The following is a 24,681-nucleotide window of genomic DNA, read 5'->3' as shown; positions in this document are numbered from 1 at the left end:
GAGTCCCTCCTCCTGCCTTCTCCCCAGCCAGGGTGCCCTCCCCACCCCCACCCAGAGAATCCTCCCCTCCAACCAGGGCACCCTCCCCTCAACCAAGGCATCCTCCCTGCCCCCACCCAGAGAACCCTCCCCCAACCAGGGCACCCACCCCTCCAGCCAAGGCACCCTTCCTGCCCCCACCCAGAGAACCCCTCCCCCACAGCCAGGGCACCCACCTCTAACCAGGGCACCCACCCCTCCAGCCAGGGCACCCTCCCCCCACTTCCAGGAGTCAGAGCTCACACAGGTGTGCACACCCACCTGTGCATACACACTGACACCCACCTGCTGCCCAAACTCCAGGAATGGTCCTTGAATTTACAGACCCAGCCTTCTCTGTCTGTGGTGTCACTTGCTCCTGGGGGAGGCGAGGCGCTGGTGACAAACCCAACTACCCAACTGTCAGTGCCAGGTCCTGCCAGAAGCATAGGCCACTGGGCTGTCTTCCCACACCAGGGCATCTTCATCTCAACCCGCCTTTTCACCCCTGCACAGCTCCGTGGGGACCTATGTCCCCTGGGGGCTGAGAACATCCCAAAGGCTCACACAGCAGGAAAGAAAATCTCCATGAAGTAGTCAAGCTTGGTCAAAATGGAAGCTCATTTCCCACAGAAGGAGAAAGGCGGAGAGAGAGGAAGGGGACAGTGTCTGCCTGTCATCCCAGGGACTGGACCGTGGGTGGCCCTGGAGCCTGTGGGTTATGTCACCATGATAAGGCCCCGTCATCCCTTCGTCTCCCCAGGGCCTTTAGTCACAGCAAGTGCTGTGACTGAAGGAGCCCGGGCCTGGAGTGCAGGGTGTGACCACCTTCTGTCCCTCCTGCTGGTGACCCAGGAGGGTCCTTCTCAGTTTCCTCAGCTATAAAATGCATGGCTTGCCCCAAAATGACATCCCTTTACTGGGGTCAGTGAAAAGCCCCGAGGGCCTCCTCTGACCGCTCCAGGTATGAAACCCTCTTTCTCCCCAATTCCCCAGGTAATTTTCCATCAGGCAAACTCCACAGTTCCATATTTGGAATCCAGTTTCTGTTTGGCATGTGGCCAGAAGCCACCTCACCCACTCAGATGGACACTGGGCTCTGACTCAGGTTGGAAATCCGTGGCCAGGCTTCTCAGAGATTCCAGAGAGGGGCAGAGCCGGGGGCTGAGGACTGAGCTGCATCCTCACGTGAGCTGGCAGACGCATGCCTTCACATGGCTTCCTTGGGCCACCGACCCTGGCCAAGCCACCTACTTCCGGTGGGCCCCTGGGGGAAAACAAGATGAAGGCCTCAGGACCCCCCACCCCAAAAAGAACACCTCAGCACTTAGGACCCAGACCTGTCCAGAGCCATGGGCAGTGTGGGAAAATGAGGGCCAGACCTCTAGGCCTCTGAGCACATGCACACTCCGCACGCCCTGCCAGGCCTTGCCCTGGCATCCCCACCTCTGCCACAGCGGCCGTGAGTGAGGAGCACGGCCGCAGGTAGGCCTCAGGCCTGACCGTCCCACCTCTTCCTAGAAAGGGCTGCCACCCTGTCCTGTGTGTTTGTGTCCCAAGGAAGACCCCAAAATGTCAGTGCCCTCCCAGACACCTCCTGCCCCATCCCACGTACACCTTCCAGCCTTGGCCGGTGGCTCGCTGGGCAGGAAGCCGGGCACCGTGGCCTGCACCTTGGGGAGCTGCTTCCTTCTCCTACTCCTGGGTAGGGAAGGGGCAGGGGTGCTCAGAGCCCAAACACACACCTAAGGTGCCCCTGGCTGCATGTGGGGCTGGTGCCCCTGCTTCTCTTCTGAAAGACCCTGCTCCACCCAGGGTGAGGCTCGCCCAGTCCCTGACCAGAAGTTCACAGACCAAAGGGAAGAGGGAGAGAGAAGGGCAAGGGCGGAGGTGGGCATGCCCTGGACAGCACCGGGCCCTGAGTTCTAGGACCCTGGGGATGGTGGCAGTGACACAGGCCCTGGGGACAGCCCTCACCTCATGGTCCCCTCCCCAGGTGCATTTCCTCAGGGTTCTACTTGGAAAGTGGAGGGAGGGGCATTTAGGGGCTGGGATACAAAGATGGCAGGGGTTTGCTACTCCGAATGCCCCCAGGGAGGGAGAGAGGGAGCCAGAGAAGGGGAGCAGGTGCCATCTCGAGCAGCCAGCCTGGGGAGGGGTGTGGGGGGTGCCCAGACCCCGGCCAAGGCTCAGGGCCCAACTGAGCATGTTGCCTGCTAAGGAGGAGCGGGGGCGGGGGAGGGGAGGGTGGGGAGGTGAATAAATAATAGGAAATAAAACTTCATGAAGCAGAAAATAAAAGGCAGATTATACAGATGTGGCAATTTGAAGGATCATTGCCTCTGTCCTCTTTTTAACTGCTGCATCTGGAGTTTTGAAGTGGCTTATCCTCTCCCTCCCTCTGCCAGGTCCCTGCCTGGCTGGAGGCCCCCGCAGGGCCAAGGCACTAGTGGGGACAGCCCCTCGATGTCCGCCAGTGGCTCTTCTTGGCTCCATGCACAGCTGCCCAGCTCTGGTCAGCTCCCAGGCCTGGGTGGGTGAGGGTCACCAGGCAGGGGTGAAGCTCTGACCAGGTGAGGGTGTGGCTGTGCCTGGGACAGGAAGGGCAGCCCTGTGAGAGCGTTGGACTGCCGGTGAGGACAGGGGTTCTACGGTGAGAGCGGGCCAGCAGGGCCAGCAGCACAGCCCTGGGTTCTGATCCGGGAGATGGCCAGTCTGAAAAAGAAACCCTGGAAAGAGAGGGTGTGGAGGACTATGTGGAGGGTCCCCTGGCTTCTTCCCCTCTTCATCAGAATTCATTCTTTAGGCCTCAGTTTGACACTGTGCCAGGTGCTATATAAAGAGCCATGGTCCCTGCCCTTAAGGAATGTCCAACCCAAGACACAGACACACTGACATTTTGTTGATTTTATTTTAAATAGTAATGTACTCCCCACCTTGCTCCAGGGAGTTCACACAGCTCAGGGGAAATGCATCCAATAAATCCGTAAGATGCGATTTTAAAAGAAGGTTTTAGGGCCACAGGAAACAGGGCTGGTTGGAGGGTCGCAAGCGCCAGCTAAGTCAAGCTGAAGAGTGGCCTTGATCTCTCAGCAGTTGAAGGGAAAGGCCACCATGGCCACAGACAGGCTCTGGTGCAGAAGACTTGTTACAGGCCTCAGGAGCAGAACTTTTGTTATTGCTCAGTTCTAAGTGAAAAAAATCCACCTTGACCCTGGTGTAGGGGACTAGGCACACCTGATCTCTCAAATCCCCAAACTGGCTATTCCCCAGGACCATCCTGTGCAGTGTTCAGCAGGGAGATCCCTGTGGTCACTCTCCAGGTTTGTCCAAGTGAGAGCATTAAAATCCAGAATGTCCTGAGCAAAGAAGGACTTTGTATCCTCCAACCCTGCCTTCCACACGGGGACTCCTTGGTCCAGTGGGTTGGCTTGTTTGAGACAAGATCTCACTAAGTTGCTGAGGCTGGCCTTGAACTCACAATCCTACGTTTCAGCCTCCTGAGTTGCTGGGATTACAGATGTGCACAACTGCGCCTGGCTTTCCAGTGGGTTTTGGACCACAGATTTGGCACCTGGCCATGACTAGAATCTCAGAGGAAATACTAGTAGCTGAGGTCAAGGTGACAAATCTGGTCTGGCTCAGGGTGAGGCCAGTCCCTGCATATGGGAGGTGGGAGACATGGCAAGACTATTCTGCAGACCCTCAATGAGGGAGTCTTCCCTTCCCTGTCCATGTGCCCCTTACCAACTCTGTCACAGAGACAAAGAAAGCAGAAGCCACAGTCTCTATGCCGATAGCAAAGGGGAGGCAAAAGCCCATCTGGGTCCGATCTCCCTGTGGGTCCTGGTGAGTTGTCTTTCAAAGTAAAGGTCGAGCCATCACAGAACCAGACGAAGGGACGGAAGAGTCAGGATGTCACTGTTGGGATGCCAGATGAAGTCCAGGTCCTTGTTGTACTGAACAAAGCACTGAGCAAGACACACAGAAGGAACAGATAAAGTACAGACGTACTGAAGGTGAAGGTGGCACTCTATAGGGTAGGCCAGAGGGCGTAAGCAAGAAGGAGGCTCAAGAACCCAGTCTCTGGAAATTAGGGTCTTATATCTTAAACCACGAGGCATGCTCCTCCTATGTGGACCGGATTGAAGACCTTACCCCATCGTCTCCCACTGGTCATCTTACAATACCTGATTAAAATATTTTCCAATTTTCTCTCCATTGGTTATTTTAGAAAACCTAATTAGAATACTGTCCACTTTACCCACATTGGTCATTTTAAAATTTGAACCTGGGGTGGAAGTTGTCATGGTGATAAGTGCTCCAGTGGCGGGGAGCTGTCCTGGTGATCTCCTTGGGGGCAGAAGTTGTCATGGTAATGGGAATTATTGTAAACAGGGACAGGACTCCTTGTCTCTTCGTCTTGTCCCCCAGTGGCTTCTTTCTTAGGCCCTGTCCCCGCCATCTTGGTGTCCCTGAACTCCTACCTAACAAGCAGAGAAAGGGTCTGGGGAGAAGACACCAAGTCCAGTCCTAGGGGTAATGAGCTACACCTGTGCCTACTCACACCTGCCGGAAGGATTCACCGAGACCCAAGACTTGCACACAGAGCTCGAGGTCCAAACTCCAGGACAGAGATCAGGGCTGAAGGCTCTGACTTGGACACCACTCCTCCATGAGTTGTCCCAGAAGCCTAAAGTGGCCGGGCAAGACCTCTTGTGTGGAAACACTGGGTGTAGGGGATGGAGGAGGAAAAGGATGGTGGGAAAGGCAGAAAAAGAACATGCAGAGAAGCCCAGAAGGAAGAGAGAGCAGGGGTCCTAGAGGCCCGGAGAGGGTGAAGATGGGAGATATGCATCCTCCAACTCTGATGCCAGGCCCTAAAGCAGCCTGGAGGAAGCCAGGGACACCAATCCCCAGGTCCTGAAGGTTAGGCTCTTCTGGAAGCAGAGAACAAAATAGAGAGAGGAGAGAGGGGAGGGGAATACCTGGAGGAGGAGGTCAAGGTAGGCTTCCTGGAGGAAGTGGCAAGTGGATAGCAGTTGGGTTTCCTCTCCATCATCCATTCCTCCCAACCTGTCCTCTGGCCATCAGAACTTCTCCATGGCTGGTGCCAGTCCCTGTTCCACCATCCCCCCCCAGGGGACCTTGGTTTTAGCACTGGCTCATTGTGCAAGGCAGGAAGCACCTCAAGGAGGCTCTATTTCTGGACTTGAAGTTGAAATGTCCAGGGTGTAGGTCATTTCTATCTGCTAGATTTGCACCAAGAGGAGGGATGTTGGGAGCCACTGAGACCATCTTGCTACCAATGAGGGTTGCTTCTGCCCTCAAGGCCTGAGAGATGCAGCCCCTGAAGAAGGAGAGAGAAATAGGGTGCTGGTTCTATGTGCATCCTGGATTCAACCTCCCCGGGGCATATGCATGGTCCAGTCATAGGAGCTGATGGACGTCCGACTTTCTGAGCAAGAGCCACTCCTGGCAACCTCCTGGGGGAAAGCCCAGGGCAGAGGCTCAGCTTAGAACAGAGTGGTGTGTCCTAGGGCAGGACCTAGGCTGGAGCCTAGAGAAGGACGGGTGGGTGCCCAGGGGAGTCTGGCCGGGCAGGGTGGTCATAGCTAACCTGCCAGGCTCTCCTCCTGGGCCAGGCATTGTTCCCAGGTGTTTACATGCGTGACCTCACTCAGTCCCTCCAGGCTCCAGTGAGGTAGATGGTGGCATTGTCCCCATTTTATAGAAAAGCAAACCAGAGGCCAGGAAACTGGCCCGCAGTCACACAGATCACGCTCAGCAGGACGCAGCCCCAGGCAGCCAACTCCAGGGCTCCATCACCAAAGCCAGGTCATCCAGGCCTCAGGCAGGGTTGGGCAGGCCTTGTGGCTGATAGGGATGAGGGTTACTAGGAGGTGAGGAGGGAGGAAGGCTCAGAAGACATCGAATTTGAAGGTCATCAGTGTTCCCTGGGGTGGCATGGCAGAGAGGGGTGGGGTGGAAGCTGGTCTGTAGAGTGACAGTCACTGGGAACAGGAACCAGTGAGAGAGGATGGCTGGCGAGGATCAGCACCTGGGGCATTAGGTGATCACAAATGAGAAGAGCAGGAAGCAGCCGAGTCTGACTCAGAGTCTTGGTGTTTTTCCTTGTGTTGGTGACACTTGGTGTTTCTGGGGCGAGATGAGGAGTGGCAGACAGCACAGCAGGCCAAGGAGCCCCGTGGAGCCCTGAGGACAAGGGGTCACACAGGCAGGGCAGGGGCCAGTGCTGCCTCATGGGGTGGCCAGGCACGGCATGCAGACAGTACCTCTTCCTCCTGGGGAGAAGGGAAGAGGAGGCGACCAGGCAGGGGTGTACACAGGAACCCAAAAAAACCGAAGTCTTGGCAGTGGTAGGGAGAGAGTGCCCATGCAGGAAACCCTGACATTTTTGTGAACATGCACTCGGGTAAGGTGGGAGGGCGAGGACAAGGAAGGGCCAGCTGAGATGCAGCCAGATTGTCCTTGACCCCAGACCGTTGTCTCCACTTTTACCTTTTTAATTTTTGAAAAACTTGAAACACTTTTAGATTTGCTTGAGAGTTTCACATAGTCCTGACCCCATCAGACCCCACCCATGGCTTTGCTTGATTTCATCTTAAAGCAAAGCTCCTAAGCCACAAGCCGTCACTCATCTGGGCCCCTGAGCAGCTCCCCCCGCCTTCCTTGGCCGCACTGGACATCCTTGCCTGTTGGACTAGTGCCCCTGCTGACCCTGCTTCCCTTAGCTTCTCACCCTGACCCTCCAACCCGCCCCTTGAGTCCCTGCACAGCCCCCTCTTTCCTTCTGCTGGGGACTCTGAGCCCCGAGGAGTGGCCCAGGCCTCGGGCCACGGCCATCTTGACTCTTCTTTGGTGCTGGTGAACCACAGCTTCTGCAGCCCACGAGCTGAGCAGCCATCAAGCCGCCAGGAGCAGGATCAGGGGTGTTAGCCTGGTCACAGCAGTCCCAGGCCCCAGAGGCTGAGCTTCCATAGAGGGGACAGGAAGAACTGGAGCCCAGTTCAACCCCCTGACCAGCCTGGGCTCATCACCGCGAACCTCGGATGAGGCTCTTCTGCAAAGGGAGGACCCCCACAGTAGAAAGGGAAAGGAGGAGGGTAGTGTGGAGCCAGGGTTGGACGGGGACTTGCGTGGCCTGGGTGTGCTCCACTCCTGGGACTGGGACTGGGGGTCACTCCGCTTTCACTCTCCTGGGTAACCAGGAGCCTCCCTGGAGGGCCCCAGGCTGCAGAAACTTCCTCTCTCCTGCTGCAGAAAGCCATCCCCATCCCAACCCTTTGCTTGGGAGAGCCCACCTATTGGCCCCTGTGAGCTCGGGGAGTGGAAGGTTCTGGTTATGAAGATGGCCCAGGGGCCACAGACTAACTTCCTGCCCCTGCTGACCACAGCTGTGGCTGGGCCCCTGAGCAGCCTGGAGCTAGGAAGATGCAAGCCCACCCCCCAGTGGCCGTATGTTACAACTGCATCCCCACCCTGCCTGCCCCTCTCCTCCCAGACCTGGTCCAATGGACCCGGTGAGGCCAGCAGCCAGTCACCCCGTCCTGAAGGCTTCCCTTGCCCAGGTGAAAGGGAAGGTGCAGGTTCTACACAAGCAAAAAAGCATCAGAGCAAAGCACCATACGTGCAGACTGACTTCCACCTTTTATTCTGGTGTCAGAAATGAAGACACATATTCAATGAGGTCAAAAAGCCACCCAGCTCCCTCAGCCTGAGAATACCAGGCCTGGACAAGTCAGGGCCACCTGATGCCACGTTTCCACCTTAGTAAAAGTGACACTGGGCTCCAGGGGGGCTGTTAACTGCTACTATGCCTCAGTGACCTAAGTAGCTTTGAAGGCATGTACCCACTCCCCTGAGCAGGAGACTGAGCCAGAATCCTGGGGGAAAGGCAGGACTGTGGCTTTTCTATCAAGCTTCTCCAGTAAGATAGAATCTGTCTATACTGACGGCTGGGAGCCAGCGGGCAGAATCCTCAACTCACGGGGTCAGGGGCATGTTTAACTCATTTTTGGATCTCCTAGTACTGGCCTATATTGAGTGTCCAATGGTATCTGTGAAATGGACAGAAATGAAGGAATGCATAGAAATGATTCTTAGGGCCCCTCAACTTTGGAAAACTGTAACTATGGTCCCATCATACACAGGAATGCTGCACGCACACACACACACACACACACACACACACACACACACACGGCTGTGGCCCCCACCCTGCAGGTGGCCCTGATGCCTGCCCCCTTCTGCACACACTCATGCACACTTCCTTCGTGATGGCCTGTACTTATTGCACACCCACCGGGTGCCCCAGGCCCTGACAGAAACCCTGTGTGGCCCCACCTTATGGAGCCCCAGGCCCAGGGCTGGTGACAAGCCTCGCCAGGAGGGAGGACTGTGGCTCAGCAGGAAGGCGGGAGTGCCAGTGCGTCATGCAGGTGGCGGCAGGCAGCCTACTCACGCTTGGCTGGACAGAGACAATGGAGGCTGCCCCTCCAGCCAGCTCCTTCCCATAGCCTGAGCCCAAGTCCCCAAGTCTCCCGGAACCTCCCCTAGAGAACAGCCCCAGCTGGGGGGCAGCCAGGGCTGGCAAGGGGATTTCCCAGGGGAGGGTAGCAAGGCCCCAGGGCACTGGCTGGGTGCTGACGAGGAGTCCTGGCAGCCACCAGGAATGCAGCTTTTAGGGGTGCATAGGATCAGGTGCAGGGAGAAAGCTCCAAGATGGCCAAGGACCCCAGACTCCAGCCTCCCTCCCCCACCCCTCCTCAGCTGAGCCTCAAAGGGACTGTCACCACTCCCCCCTCTACTGACCCTGAAGAACCCTCTTCCCTGCGCTGGGGAAACAACGGTCCCTTGTCCCTAGCACTCCAGGGCTCTTGGCAGAACTCTGAGGCCCTGCCCCACTCAGGTCATCAGAGGCTCCACTGGTCATCAAGTGGACAGGAAGCTCTCCTGTGTCCCCATGTACGGGTGATCATAATGGGAAGAGGAGCCACAGGAGATGGAGGCCTCGCAGCTTCCCTGGGTGCTTGACACCTGTCCAGGTCCCTGCCAGAAGGGTGTCCCTGGGCGGGCAGGGCCTGAGTAACCTGAGTCATGAGCTGTGAGCTGAAGTCTCCCAGAAGTCCTTGCTCTGTTCTTCTGGGGCCTCCCCTAGCAGGTCCCTGTCCTCCGGGCTGTGGCTCCCTGGCTGGATGGCCCCAAGCTCACTCCCAGAAACCCAGGCCCATGTGCCCAGGATACAAGGCATCCTGGATTCTGGGGATGGAAGCGGGATAGGTCCCTGGGATTGAAGCCCAGGCCCCACCTGACCTTCCTCTTCCCTGGGAGTGGTCAGGAGCAGCCACAGCCAAGGGCCTGTGGGGTCGTGAGCAGGCAGGCAGCGTCAGGGAAGGACCACAGGGAAGAGAGCTTGGTCCTCCAGCAGAGGGTGGGGCAGGCCCATCCCTCACCAAGAACCCAGAGAAATAAAGGTCCTCCGTGGATTCATTTCAGGTCCACCTGGATCAGGGCCAGTGTCAGAAGTGGCACCAACTTCATAGCTGATTGTGGGTCTGCTTGGGGATGATCTTCCGGTAGGTTCTGCGCTCTGAGATGTTGCGCTTCACCTTAGCTGTGGTGGGGGCCTCATCCTGGTGCAGAGACGGGCTGGAGTGGGATTTCTTCAGGCTGGGCTTTGGCTGAAGCCGCAGGCCTGCAGCTTCCCTCCCCAGCCGCTCTTCCCACAGGGCCAGGTCCCCGGAGGGACAGCGCAGCCGTGCCAACAGCAGCTGCACATATGTCTCATAGCGGGTTTTCTGCAACACAGAGGCACTGTGTCTTAGGCTGGGGGAGGCTGGATTCATAAGGGGCAACTCATGCTTGGGTGCACGAAGTAATGGTGACAGAGACCTCTGCAGAAAGAAGACAGCACCAACTGCCTCTGACCTCAGCCAGTCCTGTTACAACCACCGGGGTCGTAGGGCTGCGACTGCTGTCCCCAGACCATGTTGAGCTCCGTGTCCCACTGTGCCCAGGGTCTGTTAGCATACACGCACCCTCACATCTGGATGGAGCCCTCATAGCGTCTGAACAGTGTTGTAGCAGCTGGCATCTGCGAGCTTGATGCCATCTACCCTGCCCTCGTCTGCTTCACAGGCAATAACCAGCACCCTTGGGCTCCCATTCCCGGCTTGCAAGGCCCTTTCCTACCCTCCATCCCACGGGCTCCTCAGCCGTGCCCTGGGAGGTTGGACGGTGTTTCTGGTTTAGAAAAGGAGGACCTAAGGCCAAATGAGGGCTGACAGTCCCAGCAGGGCAGTGGTGGGAGAGGCTGGGTCCTTTCAGCCACACCCTGAGGCCTCTGGGAAATAGGGAGCTCACAGCCAGGGGGTGACATAAGTCAAAGGGCTGACAGGGACCTTGAAAGCAGACCAGGGAGGGAGCAGGCTGCATGGGTTCCTGCCGGGCCCAGGCAGGACTTCCTTATCGCTCACACTGCGCCTGGCTTTCCCTCGCTGCCCACAACCTCAGCAGGACCGCCAGGACCTTGGACAAGGACACTCAGCATCAGGATCCCAGAATATGCACTGATGTGAGGCCAAAGAAGAACTGGGGTGTGTGTGGGGGGGTCAGACTGGGTGCAAATACATCCTGGAATCCGTCACAGGGCTGAGGAAGGCCTTGCCTGAGCTAGGACCATACGGGGGTGACTGGAGCGACAGGTGAACTTACTAGTTGCGCAGACCGTTAGCTCCCTATGCCTCGGTCTCCTGGTCTATAAAACGAGGATGCGAGTACCCAGCCCAGAGGCATTAGATAATCACAAGAAGTAATTCGTGAGAGAAATACAAGTCCACATACACTACCTGTTATTATTAGGTAGGTACTGGGGGAATAATTCTGCTATAATAAAATTTGTCTTTCAACTTGGAAAAAAGCCAAATAAGCCCAGGAAGGAAAAAAAAAATATATATATATATATATATATATATAAAGAGACCTCCATCAGTTTTCAGATGGCATTGCTATGCACCTCCAGGACGAGAAGTGAAGGGCCTGAGTGCACACAGATATACATTGTACATTTGTTCACATCTGTGTGCGCATCAGCACACCGGGGCCTCCAAGCTGCTGGAGCGATGGCTGCAGGGACAGAGGCAGCCAGGAGGGGGCGGCAGAGCCTCACCTCGTACTCCAGGTACTCCTTCCGCAGGCGGTACTCTTCCAGCTCAAGGCTCCGGCCCGCCGCTCAGGTAAGTTCCTCTGCAGATCTAGCAGGTCGTCAGAAGCCGCATCCAGGCAGTTCTCGTGGGATCTATGCTGCTCCTCCTAGGAGGGAAGGTGGTGTGGAAGTCATACGTGGTAGTGGGCTCTCACCACCGGAGGCACAGGTGTGCAGCCCCACCAGCCCTCTGCACCCCAGCGGGTAGGGAGCCTACCAGGGAGCTCTGAGCAGGGCCCACAGGCAGGATGGGTCTCACAAATCGGCGCTGGGAGCCCACTGCAGAGGGGAAGGGCGGCGCTGAGTGGGTGGCCGCAGCCAGGTTGGTGCGCGCGATCCAGGAGGTCATCTCCTTGGCAGTGCTGCAGGAGAGAAGCTCGTGGTCCCAGGGTCCGCCCTGTCACCTGCTCCCGATGCCACACCTTCCGTGATCTACACAGCCTTCCATCCACTCAGGACTACCTACCCAAACCAGCAGCCCTTCCCTACTGGGCAGTTGCCCTCTGCCTGAGGTTTTTAATTATCAAAGAGGAAACTCCAGAGCTGCCTGGAGCTGCCTGTAATCCCAGATGCTTGGGAGGCTGAGGCAGGAGGACCAATCCTTGGAGGCCAGCCACAGCAACTTAGTGATCCTGTCTCAAAATAAGTTACAAGGGAGTTACAAGCACTGGTATGGTGCTTGCCTAGCATGCCCAAACCCTGGGTTCAATCCCCAGAAAGGCAGGAGGATCCAACAGATGGTATTTTAAATGTCAAAAATTGAGTGACCTCCTGGAATCCTATACCCAACACTGGGAGGCTTGACCCAGAATTAGAAGGAAACCGTGGATGCCTCCAGGAAATTGGCCACGCCTGGCTTCATCTCTGGGGTCACGGCACTCTAAAGTTTCCTGGCAAGGAGGGTTGGGCCAGCAGGCTTCAGAGGGGTCAGGTGGACAGGAGAGAGGAGAATCGGGGGCCCCGAGGCCTGGCCACTTTCCTCCCACCCTAGGGACTCACGGTGCCTGGAAGAGGAAGAGGCGCCAGTCAGCCGTCCGCAGCTGGAAGACGTGGGGCCTCTTGGTGTAATGGGTGGCGGGCGAGGCCAGTGAGTGGTGCACCCCCACGGGCTCGTCCACCATGTGCCCCACCAAGCTGTCTCCTTCCAGGCAGTGGTCCTCTCCTGCCAGCAGGCACAGGACTCAGAGAAGGGTTCAGTCTCAGCTGCCCCCTCCAACAGCTGACCACCCCGTACATCCCCACCCCATCTGCCCATCAGGGTGCCGCCTCCTTCCTACCTTCAGGAAGTAGAGGACCATTCCCCGCAGCAGAGTGTGGAATATCTTCCAACCTCGCTTGCCCCACGGCGCTGTCCTAGACCAGACACAAAGGCAAGTGGCACACCCGCACCCAGACACAGTGTGGGCAGGTCACCCTGCCCTCACCCTGCGTCCCTCCCCACCAGGATGCACATAAGCGCACAGAGAGCCATCACCAGGAAACTCAACGGCACCTCCTGGGTCTCCAGCCCAGTGCTGCTCCACACAGCACCAGAGAACTACTTGCATACAAATGTGGGTATTTCTTTAGACTCTCTCTCGCCCCCCACATCCCCCGAACCCCAGGCACAAACACAGCCATGCCCAAACAGTTCCACTCAGATACCTTCCTGCAAGACACCCAACCTCCCGGGTCCTGCGTGATGAGGAGCCACCTCCCTGGGGCCCTGCTCAGACTGCTTCTGAATGTCACACCGACTCCATCTGTGATTTCCAGAGGAGTCTATGGCGATGGCCAGGCTGCTGCCTTGGGCTGCTTGGGGCTCCATGAGCCTTGCCCCAGTGCGTCCTCCAGGTAGAGTGACTCTGCCTGCTCCGTCTTCTGTGGGTGCCTCCCCTGACCAACTGCAGAACTCTAGCTCCTCTTGCTCCCCGGGTTCCACTCAGGTCCACCAGTCACCTGCCCATTCCCCACATGCAGTCCCCAGAACAAAACGAAACCCTTTGTTCCTCCATCTCCGAGCTCAGTCCAGCCCTCCCACCTTCACCCCGCTCACTGACTCTCTTGCCTGATCTCTCCCTTACTGCAGGGCCAGGGCCCAGGAATAATTGGACACCCCCTTTCCCCTTCCCCAGCACCCAGGTCATGGTCATGTTCAGGAGGAAGCAGCACTCGCTGCCTGTCCTCAGCAGGGCATCTCACACCGCACACACAGAGTGGCCCCTGGGCAGCGCTTCCCCTCCAGCCCTGCTCCTGGGCAGGAGACACTCACTCTTCTTGCCATCCGCATCCTGATGCATCTTCCGAGCCAGGATGCCCTGCTTGTAGGTGGGTGCCAGGGGATCCTGAGCCAGCTGGAGGAAGGGGCTGCCCGTCTTGCCAGGCGGGGATGGCAGGGCCTTCTCAGGTCTGGCTGTGTCTTCCTCATCCCTGGATGTCAGAGAACCAGGCTGGGAGTGCTAAGTGGGCAAAGACCACCAGGAAGTTCCCACTGCCCCCCGGGGCCTCAGCACACTCTCTTTGGTTGGGGAGGTACATGGGATCTACATTCACAGCCAACCATCAATTCCTGGGAATAGCCCCGTGGCCAGCCCTGACTACATTGGGCTTCTCTGAGATCGGCTGGCCAGCACTCTGCCTTTGGCTCCATCCCACACAGAGGGAGCATCCTCCCAAGACTCGGCTGACAGAAGAAGGACAGGCCCAAAGGCAGGATCAAGGGCCAAGGAGGGAAGTGGAAGGGGACTCTCACTTACACAGCCCACTCGAGCTTCTCACTTCAGATAGACCAGTAGAGAGCCTGGAATAGAAGCACACGGTGGGCAGAGGGACTTCAGGGCTAGGCTACATAAACTCACCCCTCAGGCACACCGCTAGGGGCTGCCTGTCCTGGCACCCCCATCACAGCTATCCTTCTCCTTTGACTGGGCAAGCACCTATCCACCTGTCCATCTATCCATCCACCCACCCACCTGTCCATCCATCCATCCATCCATCTGTCCATTTGTCCATGCAACAAATTATTCCTGGAGCATTTCCCAGGTGCCAGGCCCTAGGATGTAAACTGGAGACACAGAGATGATCAAGGCAGCAAGTCCCTGCTCTGCCCAAACTTGGAAAGGCCTGAACTAGTTTTCTTGAAGGGGACATGCATTGTGTACCAGCCAGCATGGAGGGATCAGACAGAGAGGGAATCAGACTAAGCAATCCCCACAATAAAGGTCTGGTCAAGGAAGGAACTCGTGAATGATGTGCTAGAATTCTGAAACAACATAGTGAGTATAGTCCTGACAGAGGTGCATCTCGCTAGCTTGGTGCCCTCCAAACGCCTGGCAAGGTGTGCAGCATACAGTAAGCACTCAATAAATGTTCACTAGATGAAGGAACCAGAGATCTGCTTGGGAAGCAGGTGCTGCACCTGGCGAAGGTGATCTCATCTTGAGGAGGACACTGTGAGGTGGGGATCTTGAGTGGCCCAGGGGTATGTTGTCCCACTCCCAAACCTGAATTCGAGACATTTGCTACATGAAACTTTGCTTGTCATCTACTCAGAGTGCTTCTCAGACTTCAAAGGGACAAAAATCACCTAGACGGACACTTAGTGGAGCATCTGCAGGGCTCCAGCCCCAGAGCGTGGCTCAGTAGGTCCAGGGCTGAGATCTGCACAGTTAACCAATTCCGAGATGTCCCTGATGCTGCCACCAAGCCAAAATACATCCTCCTGGCATTTCAGCAGAGCCAGGCTGAGCTCTCTACGTCCCCCTGGGAGCAAGGGACCAAGGACCAGGCTCCACGGGGAGCCTGGAGGGGGAGACTGAAGGGGGGAGCCTGGAGAGGGGGCCTGGAGGGGGGCGCCCAGCCACACCTTCAGCAGCTCCTTGGGGAAGTTGCCGCCATCCTGAAGGCCGTGCAGGTTGGTGACGAAGTCCTGGCAGCTCATGCTCTTCCCAATGTTCTGTGGCGTGGAGAGAAGAGGGACAGCTTGAGCACCCCACCCCGACTGAACACACCCCCGTCGGTCCCTCGGGGGATCCTCCAGTGTCCCAAGACCCTGTGCCCTAGGCCCTCAGCTCCCCGCCTCTCACCTGCCCATGCAGGTCCATGTTCAGGAGCATGATGGCACAGGTCAAGGTGTGCACAGAGTCTGCCCCAGGAAGAGAGAAGGGGAAGCCACGGAAATTCTGCCTGCCACGTCCTCTGCCCACAGGGTGGGATGCACCCTCGCCCCGCACCCCCGCCCCCGCTTCTCGGCAGCCCCCACACGCCCCCAGCAGCCCCCACCCATGGAATGCCCCAGCAGATACAGGGACACTGCCCCCAGCCCTGCCCCACCCGCAGCCGCCCACCCTACCTACTGAGGGGAAGGCCCCAGGGTTGCAGTGGTGGAAGCGCCGGGAGAACTGGTAGAGGACCCGCTCCGCTCCTGGGTCTCCCCGCTGAGCACCAGGGCCTGGAGGAAGCCCCTGCAGGAGGCCGTGGTCAAGGAGAGGCAGGTGGGTGGCCACATTCCCAGGGCAGGGAGCCAACCCCATCCCGCGTCCCATGACTGCCCCCTCCACAGCCTCCCCAGGGAGGGCCCGCAGGTGGTACCGGAGGGCTCGGTCCAGGCTCTGGCCTCCAAACTGGAAGAAGGACAGGTACTCCTGGCCACCGCCCTGCTGAAGTCATCGCTGCAGAGGGACAGCTGCCTGAGAGCTGGACTGGGGCAGGCTAGGCCTGGCCACGGCATGGGCCAGATACGGACCCCAGATCCCAAGATGGCAAGGGACGGTCAGGGTCTGGCCTACCCCTGGCACCCACCCAGTGTTGTGTGGAGGGGCCTGTGGGTTCTGGGGTGGGCCAGGGGGCTGGGCCGGGGCTCTAAGAAACATGGAGGGTGTGCAGCAGAGATGGTACAGCTAGGGCCAGAGAAAGCAGCAGGGGGCCAGAGTACTGGGGAAAGGCCGAGGACGAAGTGCGTGCCGAGGAGGTCGGAACACTGGGAGGAGAGGCAGTAGTGGGCTTGGGGGTGGTGAGGAGGGGTCACAGGATAGGGAAGGAGGGGGACAGCCCATGCAGGGAGCCCGTGGGCAGCTGCCCGCTGTCCTGCCTCCCCTCCAGCCTTGCCCAGGCCCAATGCCCTTACTTCTTCTGCAGGTGGACGGCCACTTCAGACTTCCGGAAGCCCTCCAGGTGATAGAGGCGTGAGGCCAAGTTCCACACCGTCTTGTCAGTAGTCCGGAGGCCATTAGCCAGTTTGTCCCCAGCCAGTGTTTTCCGACCTTCCTCTGGGGACTGTGCTTGGGGCGCAGAGCTCTCCGCATGCCTGGAAGAGTCCATCAGTGTCCTCAGACTCACACCTGGATGGCCTGCAGGCATTCTGGGCCAGGGGTCCATGCAGCAGCCATGGAAGGGGGTGCCCAGAGCTCGGGGTTGGAGCTGGGCCCAGACCCTCACCCAGGGGAGACGGAGTCTCAACCTGCCTCACAGGAGAGCTGGGAGCCCCACACTTCCTCCCCCAGAGGATCTAAGCTTTCTCACCTAGAGCTCAGGTGCAGCCCTTCCAGGCCCCCAAGGGTTCTGTCAACCAAGGTGAGTGGAGCGCTTCTCTCCCCTGAGCCCAGCCCTGTCCCCACTCCCACCCCCAGCCAAGAAAGGCGAAGGCCGGCCTTAGAACAGGGAGCTAGACTGGCTTTGAATGGTGACAGGGGAGTCAAAGAGGGGGTTCCAGCCTGCCCTCCTGTGCCTGGCACTGCTCACCACCAGGAGCCTGGCGGGTGAGCTACGCCGAGTGGCGCTTCACCCCAGGGTCAGGAGCACGGAGTTCCACACCGAGGCTCTGAGAAGTCACTCAGCCCCATCTCTACCTGACTCTGCTGTGCTCCCTGCAAAGGTACCACCAGGTGTGGGCGTCCTAGTCATTCACATATTCATGAGCAAGCCGGCACAGTGACAGAGTCGCACAGAACGCAAATGTCATCAAATATCATCGCAAGGTGAAAACAGTCGCCCGCAACCCGAGGGCTGATTACACCCCCCCGAGGGCCCTCTCCACCTCTCATGAACAGGTCCACTCTTGGCTGATAACTGCTCTGCTTCCTAAGTCTCCTAAACATCCCCAAATGTAGGATCAACAGAACAGACACTGAAGAGCAAAAGGCAGATCTCGCCAAAACCTGTAGGATTTCAGGAAGTCCGTCCAAAGTGACCCTGGAAGACTCCAGGAATCCCATGGAAAGCCACTGACAGATGGGGACTGAAGAGGAGGAAATAGAAATAATGACACAATTGGCCAAGTAAAGAGAACTACATGGATAATAAGCTGTAAAGAGCCAGGTGCCGTGCACATGCCTGTGATCTCTCAGGAGGCTAAGGCAGGAGGATCACAAATTTGAGCCCTTGAGCAACTTGGCAAGACTCTGTCTCAAAATAAGAAATAAAATGTGAGGATGTGGCTCAGTGGCTAAGATGGAACCCCTGAGTTCCATCTCTGGTACCAAAAAAAGAAAAAAAGATCTTCAGGATCTCACTATGAAAGGTGGCATAAATGAACGAGGCCACCAAGGCTGTGTCAAGAAAATTGAACTTCCTACAGTGTGTTAAATGTAAGACTAAATAAACTTACTTATATGTTTAGCCAGGATAAAGCCCAATTAACCCTTTTCACCATTTATTTACTATGAAACTAGAGTTGTCACTTCAGGTGGAGTTACTTTTGCTTTGGGTTGGATTAACTAGTCTTTGGTATCTGCAGCCTCCCTTTTTGGAGGCTGAGATTTCTCTGGTTACCTGGCCTCTGAACAGCCCCACAGCAGGGAAGTTTCCAGAAGCATAAGGAAAGTGGTTCTGTGGTTTCTGGCACTGACTGACATTTGTCATCGTCACCCAAACACCGAGATGGGAATAGGGCTGGCCTGTCGCAAGCCACCCATGGGCTGTGTGTGAGCTATGTGCATTTGAGCATCTGAGGGGACTGGGCTGGCGTTACAAGCTTTTGGGGCTGTGTGACATCTGTGTCATTTCCTCTGGCTCTGCCTGTGGTCCCACACAGCACCTGCGATGGGCGTGACTTGCCGAGATGTCAATCAATCTGCTGACCACAGACATCACCAGGCGAGACTCCACCCTTCGAAACCCAACCCCTGGCCTTATTTGGGTGGAACTTTCTATTGAATGTCTTTTCCGCAATAAATAGAGGGGTTTGGGGTGCACACTCTCTCTCTCTTTCCTTCCCTGATCCCCTCAGCATGGAGCTGAGGTCTCAGAGCCATCGCTAAGCCCCCAAAAAGGTATTTCTGTGTTTGTGTGGTTTTCTTAGTTGTCAGCCTGGCCAGCTGGTGACACTAACCCCCCATATCTGCACCATCTGGTCCAATATGCCCCTGTTAGCCCACCAGAGACAAAGCCCCTGCTCCCCTGCTGAGTTCCAGGGGCCAGGAGTCTTGACGCAGCATGGGGGCTGGTAGACAACGAGGTCCGCGTCACAGGTGGCCTGCTCCCACCTCTGACCACAGTCCTGAGGTGACCCCTACCTGCCACGGGCCCCAAGAGCCAGTCACTCAGTCCCCACCAGAGCCCCCCTCCCTCCGAGATCAAAGCCAGCACCCTGGGCCTAGACTGTCAGGTGACTTTCCCCCAAGCACTCCCTCAAGGCCAGGGCCATCTCTAATCCCCACGTCACTGGACTGCTCTCCCCCAAGGCGGCCAGGGCCCGGTCAGCTCCCCACAATGCCTCCCTGCCTTCTTCCTCACCTGGGGTCCAGCTGTGGACACTCCCCAGAGCCAGGCCTCTCCACCCTTCCACCTCCACCTGGGACCATCCTCCCATTTGTTTCTTGAGCTTCCAGACCCTCTGGTCCCTGTCAGCTCTCTCCCGAGGCCGTTCAGACAGCCCAGCTGTGAGGCTGTCAGAAGGACTCAGGGCCCGACAGCTTTACCCTCCGTCCAGAGGAGGGCTGGGGGCTTGTGGATTCCTTTTCTTTTCTTTCTTTCATTCTTTTTCCTGGTGCTGGGGTTGAGCACACGCTTTCTCACAATTGGGGTAAGAGCTCTTACAACTGAGCTACTTATCTACTTTGAGACTCACTGAATTGCCTCGGCTGGCCTTGAACTTGCACTCTGCCCGCCTCAGCCCCCCCACAGCAGCTGGGATCACATGGCCAGCTCCACGCTGGGTACTCTGAAGGCCACCGTCAGACTCACCCCTCTGCAGATGTGGAGTCCTCGCCGGGCTCAGCACCTGCAGCCTCCGGAGTCCTGGCTGGGCCCTGGCTCTCTGCCTCCTGCCCTGGGTGTGGAGCTTTCCCCGTCGCCTCTTTCTTCAGGGAGCTTGGCTCTGCCCCATCCGACTCCAGAAGAGAAGGGTGTGGCGCGTCTGGTGACCACTTGGGGAAAGTGCCAGGGCTGTGGTGCTGGGGCGGGGGGCTGCTCTCCGGGGAGGTGGAGGGGCTGGGCCTGGGGCCGAGGCCTCTGTGCTCAGACTCTGGGCTCCCCCAGGGCCCAGGGGCCAGGATGCAGGGGGCAGGCTCCTGGGGACGCCCGGCCTCCCTTCCACCTGAGGGAGAGTGTGGAATGAGCATGAGGACCCCAAGAACCACCCCCACTTCCCACTACCAAACCCCTGTGTGGGGTCTCACCTCTGTCCTGGGAGATAAGAGGCTCCTGGGGCCAAGAAGGATCCTCTTCTGTCTGGCAGGCCTCAGGGGTGGGTGGCTCCTGTGGAGATTTACAGAATCCCATCAGCCCCGGGAACAAGCGAGTGGGAAGGGGAGAGAAGAACACAGGGCACCTGGAATCCCCTCCCTCCTCACCAGCCCCCACCGGGAAGACACAGGCACCAATCTGGGTCCTCAGTTCTCAAGAGAATCCCGGATGGGAGAAGACCCACATCCTAGGAGAGGAGAAATCAGCAGGTTCTCGTTCCTCCTTCACAGATGGAGAAGGTGAGGCCCAGAGAGGGGAATTGACTTGCCGAAGGCTGCACAGGATGTGTGGCAGGGCCGAGGTCAGCTCCATGGTGTGCAGTCTCCAAGGCCAGTGCCCTATCTGCAGATGGTACCGCAGGTGTGGCCAGAGGGGGCTGGTCCTCCAGAGAAGTCTAAGAGGAGGAGGGCGCAGAGAAGAGGTTTGACCAGAAGGAAATGATTCCCAGGATCTTTGCATATCCCACCAGTCTCTTTACCTCACCAGATGCCTGCTCAGGCAGTACCTGCCCTCAAGGGGCGTGGGTCCGGGGAGGGTCCTGGCCCTGGGCACAGGCCTGGACGGCAGGCTCAGCCAGCAGGAAGGCAAGCCCCAGCTCCTCCCAGGCTTCCCTCTGAGGTTCTGAGACAGTGCCCCTCACAGGGCCCCGCCGGCCGGGCTCCTCGCACTCCGTGTTCTCTGCAGAGATGAGAGGGCCATAGCCCCTCCGCCAACTTGAGCCTCCTTATCTCTGAAGGGAGGCCTCCCTGGGAAAACTGTTCCCTACTGTCTCATGCCCAGGGCTGGGTGATATCACAGGCCCCCTGCCATGGTCATCTGAGGCCGATCTATTGACCACGGATGGGGGACAGTGGAAGATGGGGAGCTACAAGTAACAGAACCACGGAATCCCTGGAGATCCTTTCTGTTGGGGCAGAGACCGTCCCTGCTGGCATTTGGGACAGTCTCAGAGGAGGGAGGGGAAGACTGGGAATCCTCCTGGGACACCCTGCAACGGAGGAGCTGCCTGTTCTTCACATGTCTCTAGACACAGCCCCTCGGAGACGGGGACTTCTGTGGACCTCACCACCATGGCATGGGTGGTGACGACCTTCCCAGGGTTCTGAAGGCCACACTGGTCCTGCTGGTCAGCAGTGTACCTCAGACCACCAGCGGGCCCTGCATTGAAGAGTGTGCTGGGCCTGGTGGCCCCAGGAAGGCCCTCCCCTGGATGTCCCCAGGGCAGCCCGGGGAGTGAACTCACCTCGCCCTCCTGCGTGGCAGGGGCTGTGGGAGCCCCGTGGGTGGCCCAGCAGGAGGTGTGTAGCTTGTAGGAGGGCACAGGGAACGGAGGGGTGGCACACCCGCTGGACTCCGTGGTGCTGTCCCTCAGATCTGGCTCACTGCCCAGCTCCCGGGACCCTGTGCCTCCCAAGAGCAGAGGCTCCAGAGCCTGTGGGGAGGAGTCGGAGAAGCCCCAGGAGAAGCATTCCCCAGAGGCGCTGGTGTCGGAGCAGGGGCTCTGCAGGAAAAGGGGATTGTCGAAGGACAGGCTCTCCTCCTCAGCACCCCACTCTGGGGAGGAGTCTGCTGCTCCCTCCAGGGCCCAGGCCTGGCTCTCCCCCTCAGGCCCACTACTGTCCTCCTCGGAGTCCTCCTCCACTGCTGGGCTGGGCCGCAGGTCCCTGTCATCAGGGAGGCCCGGGGAGGACGGGGGGCACGCAGCACCTCAGCTCAGCCCTGAGTCCTTCCGTCTTCTCCAGCTCCTCTTCCAGGTCCAGGACACACATCTGGGCCTGAAGGATGCCGGCCCAGAACACCACCTGTGCGGAGGAGCTATGGCTCGGTCGGGGGCTCCCCGTGGGGCAGCTGCCCCCTGGTGTTCCTGGGGAGGAGCAGTGTCCCACGTGCGCAGGCTCCACACCAGAGACCCTGGCAGGAGCACCAGGCTTGCTGGTCTCGGAGAGTCCAAGGCCCAGGAGTGTCCCCCGCCAGGCTCAGGAGGGCCTGGCTGGCCATGGGTCTCCCTCTCGCACACTCCTGGGTGGGGCTGCAGGTTGTCTTCCAAATAGAGGTTGAGCAGTTCCACGGGCTGCGGGTGGTCGGGGAGTCTCCTGTCGCCCATCATGCACAGAGCTCAAGCTGCACAGGAGCCTCTGGAGTGTCCACGTTCACCATCCCACGGGGTGTGACAGGGGATGTGTCCACCACGGGGGCCACCGGGAGTCCAGTTCTGCCCTGGAAATGCCCAAAGGAGCACAGGTTAGAGAAGCACCGTGTCCTGGGGGTGAGCACACGGCTGGAAAGCAACCCTGCCCGCGCCGTCCGGTCCACAATCTCAAGCCCACACCAGGCAGCACCTGCCCCAAACACACCCATCTGCCGGTTGAAGGAACACCATGTGGGTTAGCCAAGGACAAGCTGGCTGGGAGCATGGTGGAGCAGTGGCCAGTGAGAGGGAAATGCACACCAAATACGCAGGAGACAGACACAGAGGCCGGGAGGGGAGCAGCCTGGCAGGGGAACAGGCACCAACCAGGAGACAAAGGCCCCAGCCCGCCTGACCCTGACCAGGCCGGGCCCTGTCCTTGGGGCTGCACCATTCCCAGGGCTACTCCCCAGGCTGGGCTTCTGGCCCTTGCAGCCCGTAAGCAGCTGTGCAGAGGCGCAGCAGCAGCAAGGAGCCCCAGCCCTCTGTCCCACAGCAAGGCCACCTGCAGCTCAGGGAGGGCAGGCTTGCCTTCTGGGAGTGGGCATGGCCACATCTGCCAGGAGCTGCCCACCCACTCGGGCTGCCCTGCACATCGTCCACAGGACAGGTCTGGGTGGGCCCTCATGCAGCACAGACCCTCCCAGTTGTACCCGAGGACGTGTGTCCACGGGTGCTCCACCCTCAGGAGTGACTCAGATACCCAGGAGCGGCAGCCCCTTCCACCCATCCAAGCCCATCCCCAGCCTCCACTCGCCAACCCAGACCGGGAAGGCCAGCGGGCACCTGCTGTGCCCTGTTTCACAGGGGAGGGAGAAAGCCCGAGGCTGGCTCAATGTCCCCGCTGGGAACAGAGGCCAGGCCTGTCCCCAGACCACCCACCCTCCAGTCCACAGCTCCCTCCTCCCACCCCCGCTGCAGGAGCTTCCTTCTGACATGGAGGGGGTGCTGCCAGATGGCCGCCCCAGCCCAGCCTCCTGCAGCACCATGGCCTGTCCCTGTCCAGGGCTCCAGACCTCATCCAAGGCCCCACCCAGCAGGCTACAAGAAGGTAGGGCCAGACCTGGTGTGCAGGCCCAGAAAACCACGGGGACAACTTCTCCCTGCCTGGTGGTAGACAGCCAGGGCCTGGCCTCTCGATCCCCCTCTGCTACTTAGAACTGAGTGACAACCGGGGAAGCACCCCAGCCCTGTGGGGCCCAACTCAGAGGGGCGCTGGGGGAGCTCAGCCTTCAGCCCAGGTTCAGCCCACCACTGGACACCCAAAATGGAAACCCCAGGACCCTGCAAACAAAGATCAGACAGGGCCCCCTACTGTTTAAGGCCACCAGAGCCAGGGGCCGTGTGTAGGCCATAATCTCAGGGATTAGGGAGGCTGAGGCAGGAGGATCACATGATTGAGGCCAGCCTCAGCAATTTAGTGAGACCCTGTCTCAAAATAAAATTTAAGAAAGGCTCAATGTATGAGGCCCTGGTTCAATCTCCAGTGCTGGGGGAAGAAGAGTCCCAGAGAAACGAGGGAGTATTAACATGCATGTCAGTTTCTTACTCATCTTCAAACTATTCTCCTAACACTTCCTCAAAGATAGAGTCCCCTCCTAGGTTTTTACCCACTTCTGTTCCAGCCCCGTGTCCCGTGCTTTCCGTAGAACAGGAATCTGGGCCTGCAGAGGCTTCAGCCACTGAGATAGGTCACCTGATGTCCTTTATCAGTTAGTGATAAGTCAGCTCCCGTCCTGTTCTCAGCCCCTGTCCCTCTCCAGGCTGGACTCCAGAGGCCCCACAATCTCACGGCTGGAAAGGCTACTCATGCAGCTGATGCTCTGAAGCGACCTGAAGGGACGTAGCCTTGCCTGTCCCCTCTGCTCAGCTAGCCCTCCGCCCACCCCTCACCCCACCCAGATCTGAGTGGCAATGCCTGCCCCCCCCAGAGCTGCCCATCCCCCATCCTCACTGCTCTGGGTAAGAGGCTGGGGCCGTCCTAGTTCGTTGGAAAAGGGACAAGGGGGCCTTGGGGCTGGCTAGGATTTTGGTCTGCAGTGTCACCCAAAGTGCCCAGCATGGTGCTACCGGGATGTGGTAGAAAGTGTAAGCAGTGGGCCTGGTGGGAGGTCTTTGGGTGGCGTGGGGAGGGGTCTGGGACCCTGGTCTCTTCTCTCTTTCCATCCCCGCCCGGCATGGGGGGAGCAGGGTAGCCCCCCCCACGTGCTCCTGCGGATGCCACAGCCCAAAGCAAAGGCGCCAATCAATCGTGGACTAAATCCAAGCTAAAATCAACCTTTTCTCTTCTTTTCACAAGCTGATTGACCAGGGCACCCCTGGATCACGATTCTCCCTCCTGGCCTGCTGGGGGGACAAGGACCATGTGGTAGCCAGAGGCAAAACAGCCGTGCTGTCCTCATCAGGTTGAAAGCCCCTAGGACAGGGCAGGCCTGGAGTCCAGGGAGGGAAGGTCCTGGACCTGCGGATCCCAGCCCTAGCCCAGCCTTCTGCCAGGCCCCAAGCTGCTTCCCTCCACCCCTCCCTGCCAAGACCCCTTAATCTGTGTCCACCCGGTTCCTCCTGAACCCCTCCCTTCCCTCATCCT

At 58.5% G+C, this 24,681-nt stretch overlaps 1 protein-coding gene across 1 annotated transcript; it reads right to left on the bottom strand.

Annotated features, from left to right (window-relative positions):
• Positions 1–9,578: 9,578 nt before the first annotated feature.
• Positions 9,579–22,010, bottom strand: LOC144252165 (PH and SEC7 domain-containing protein 4-like). Its single transcript, XM_077794673.1, is given in 21 exon segments — positions 9,579–9,839; positions 11,210–11,268; positions 11,271–11,352; positions 11,463–11,607; positions 12,245–12,409; positions 12,524–12,593; positions 13,497–13,654; positions 13,981–14,024; positions 15,090–15,179; positions 15,310–15,368; positions 15,576–15,644; positions 15,647–15,687; positions 15,815–15,866; positions 15,869–15,894; positions 16,350–16,529; positions 19,406–19,757; positions 19,840–19,918; positions 20,175–20,300; positions 21,150–21,602; positions 21,604–21,817; positions 21,922–22,010. Coding segments are annotated over 21 exon segments (2,814 nt in total).
• Between the last annotated feature and the right edge of the window lie 2,671 nt (positions 22,011–24,681).

Source organism: Urocitellus parryii, unplaced genomic scaffold (assembly GCF_045843805.1).
Source record: "Urocitellus parryii isolate mUroPar1 unplaced genomic scaffold, mUroPar1.hap1 Scaffold_37, whole genome shotgun sequence".
In the NCBI taxonomy this organism is placed as follows: Eukaryota; Metazoa; Chordata; class Mammalia; order Rodentia; family Sciuridae; genus Urocitellus; species Urocitellus parryii.
Note: the sequence above shows the minus strand (reverse complement) of the source record. Positions and strands in the feature narration are given on the sequence as shown.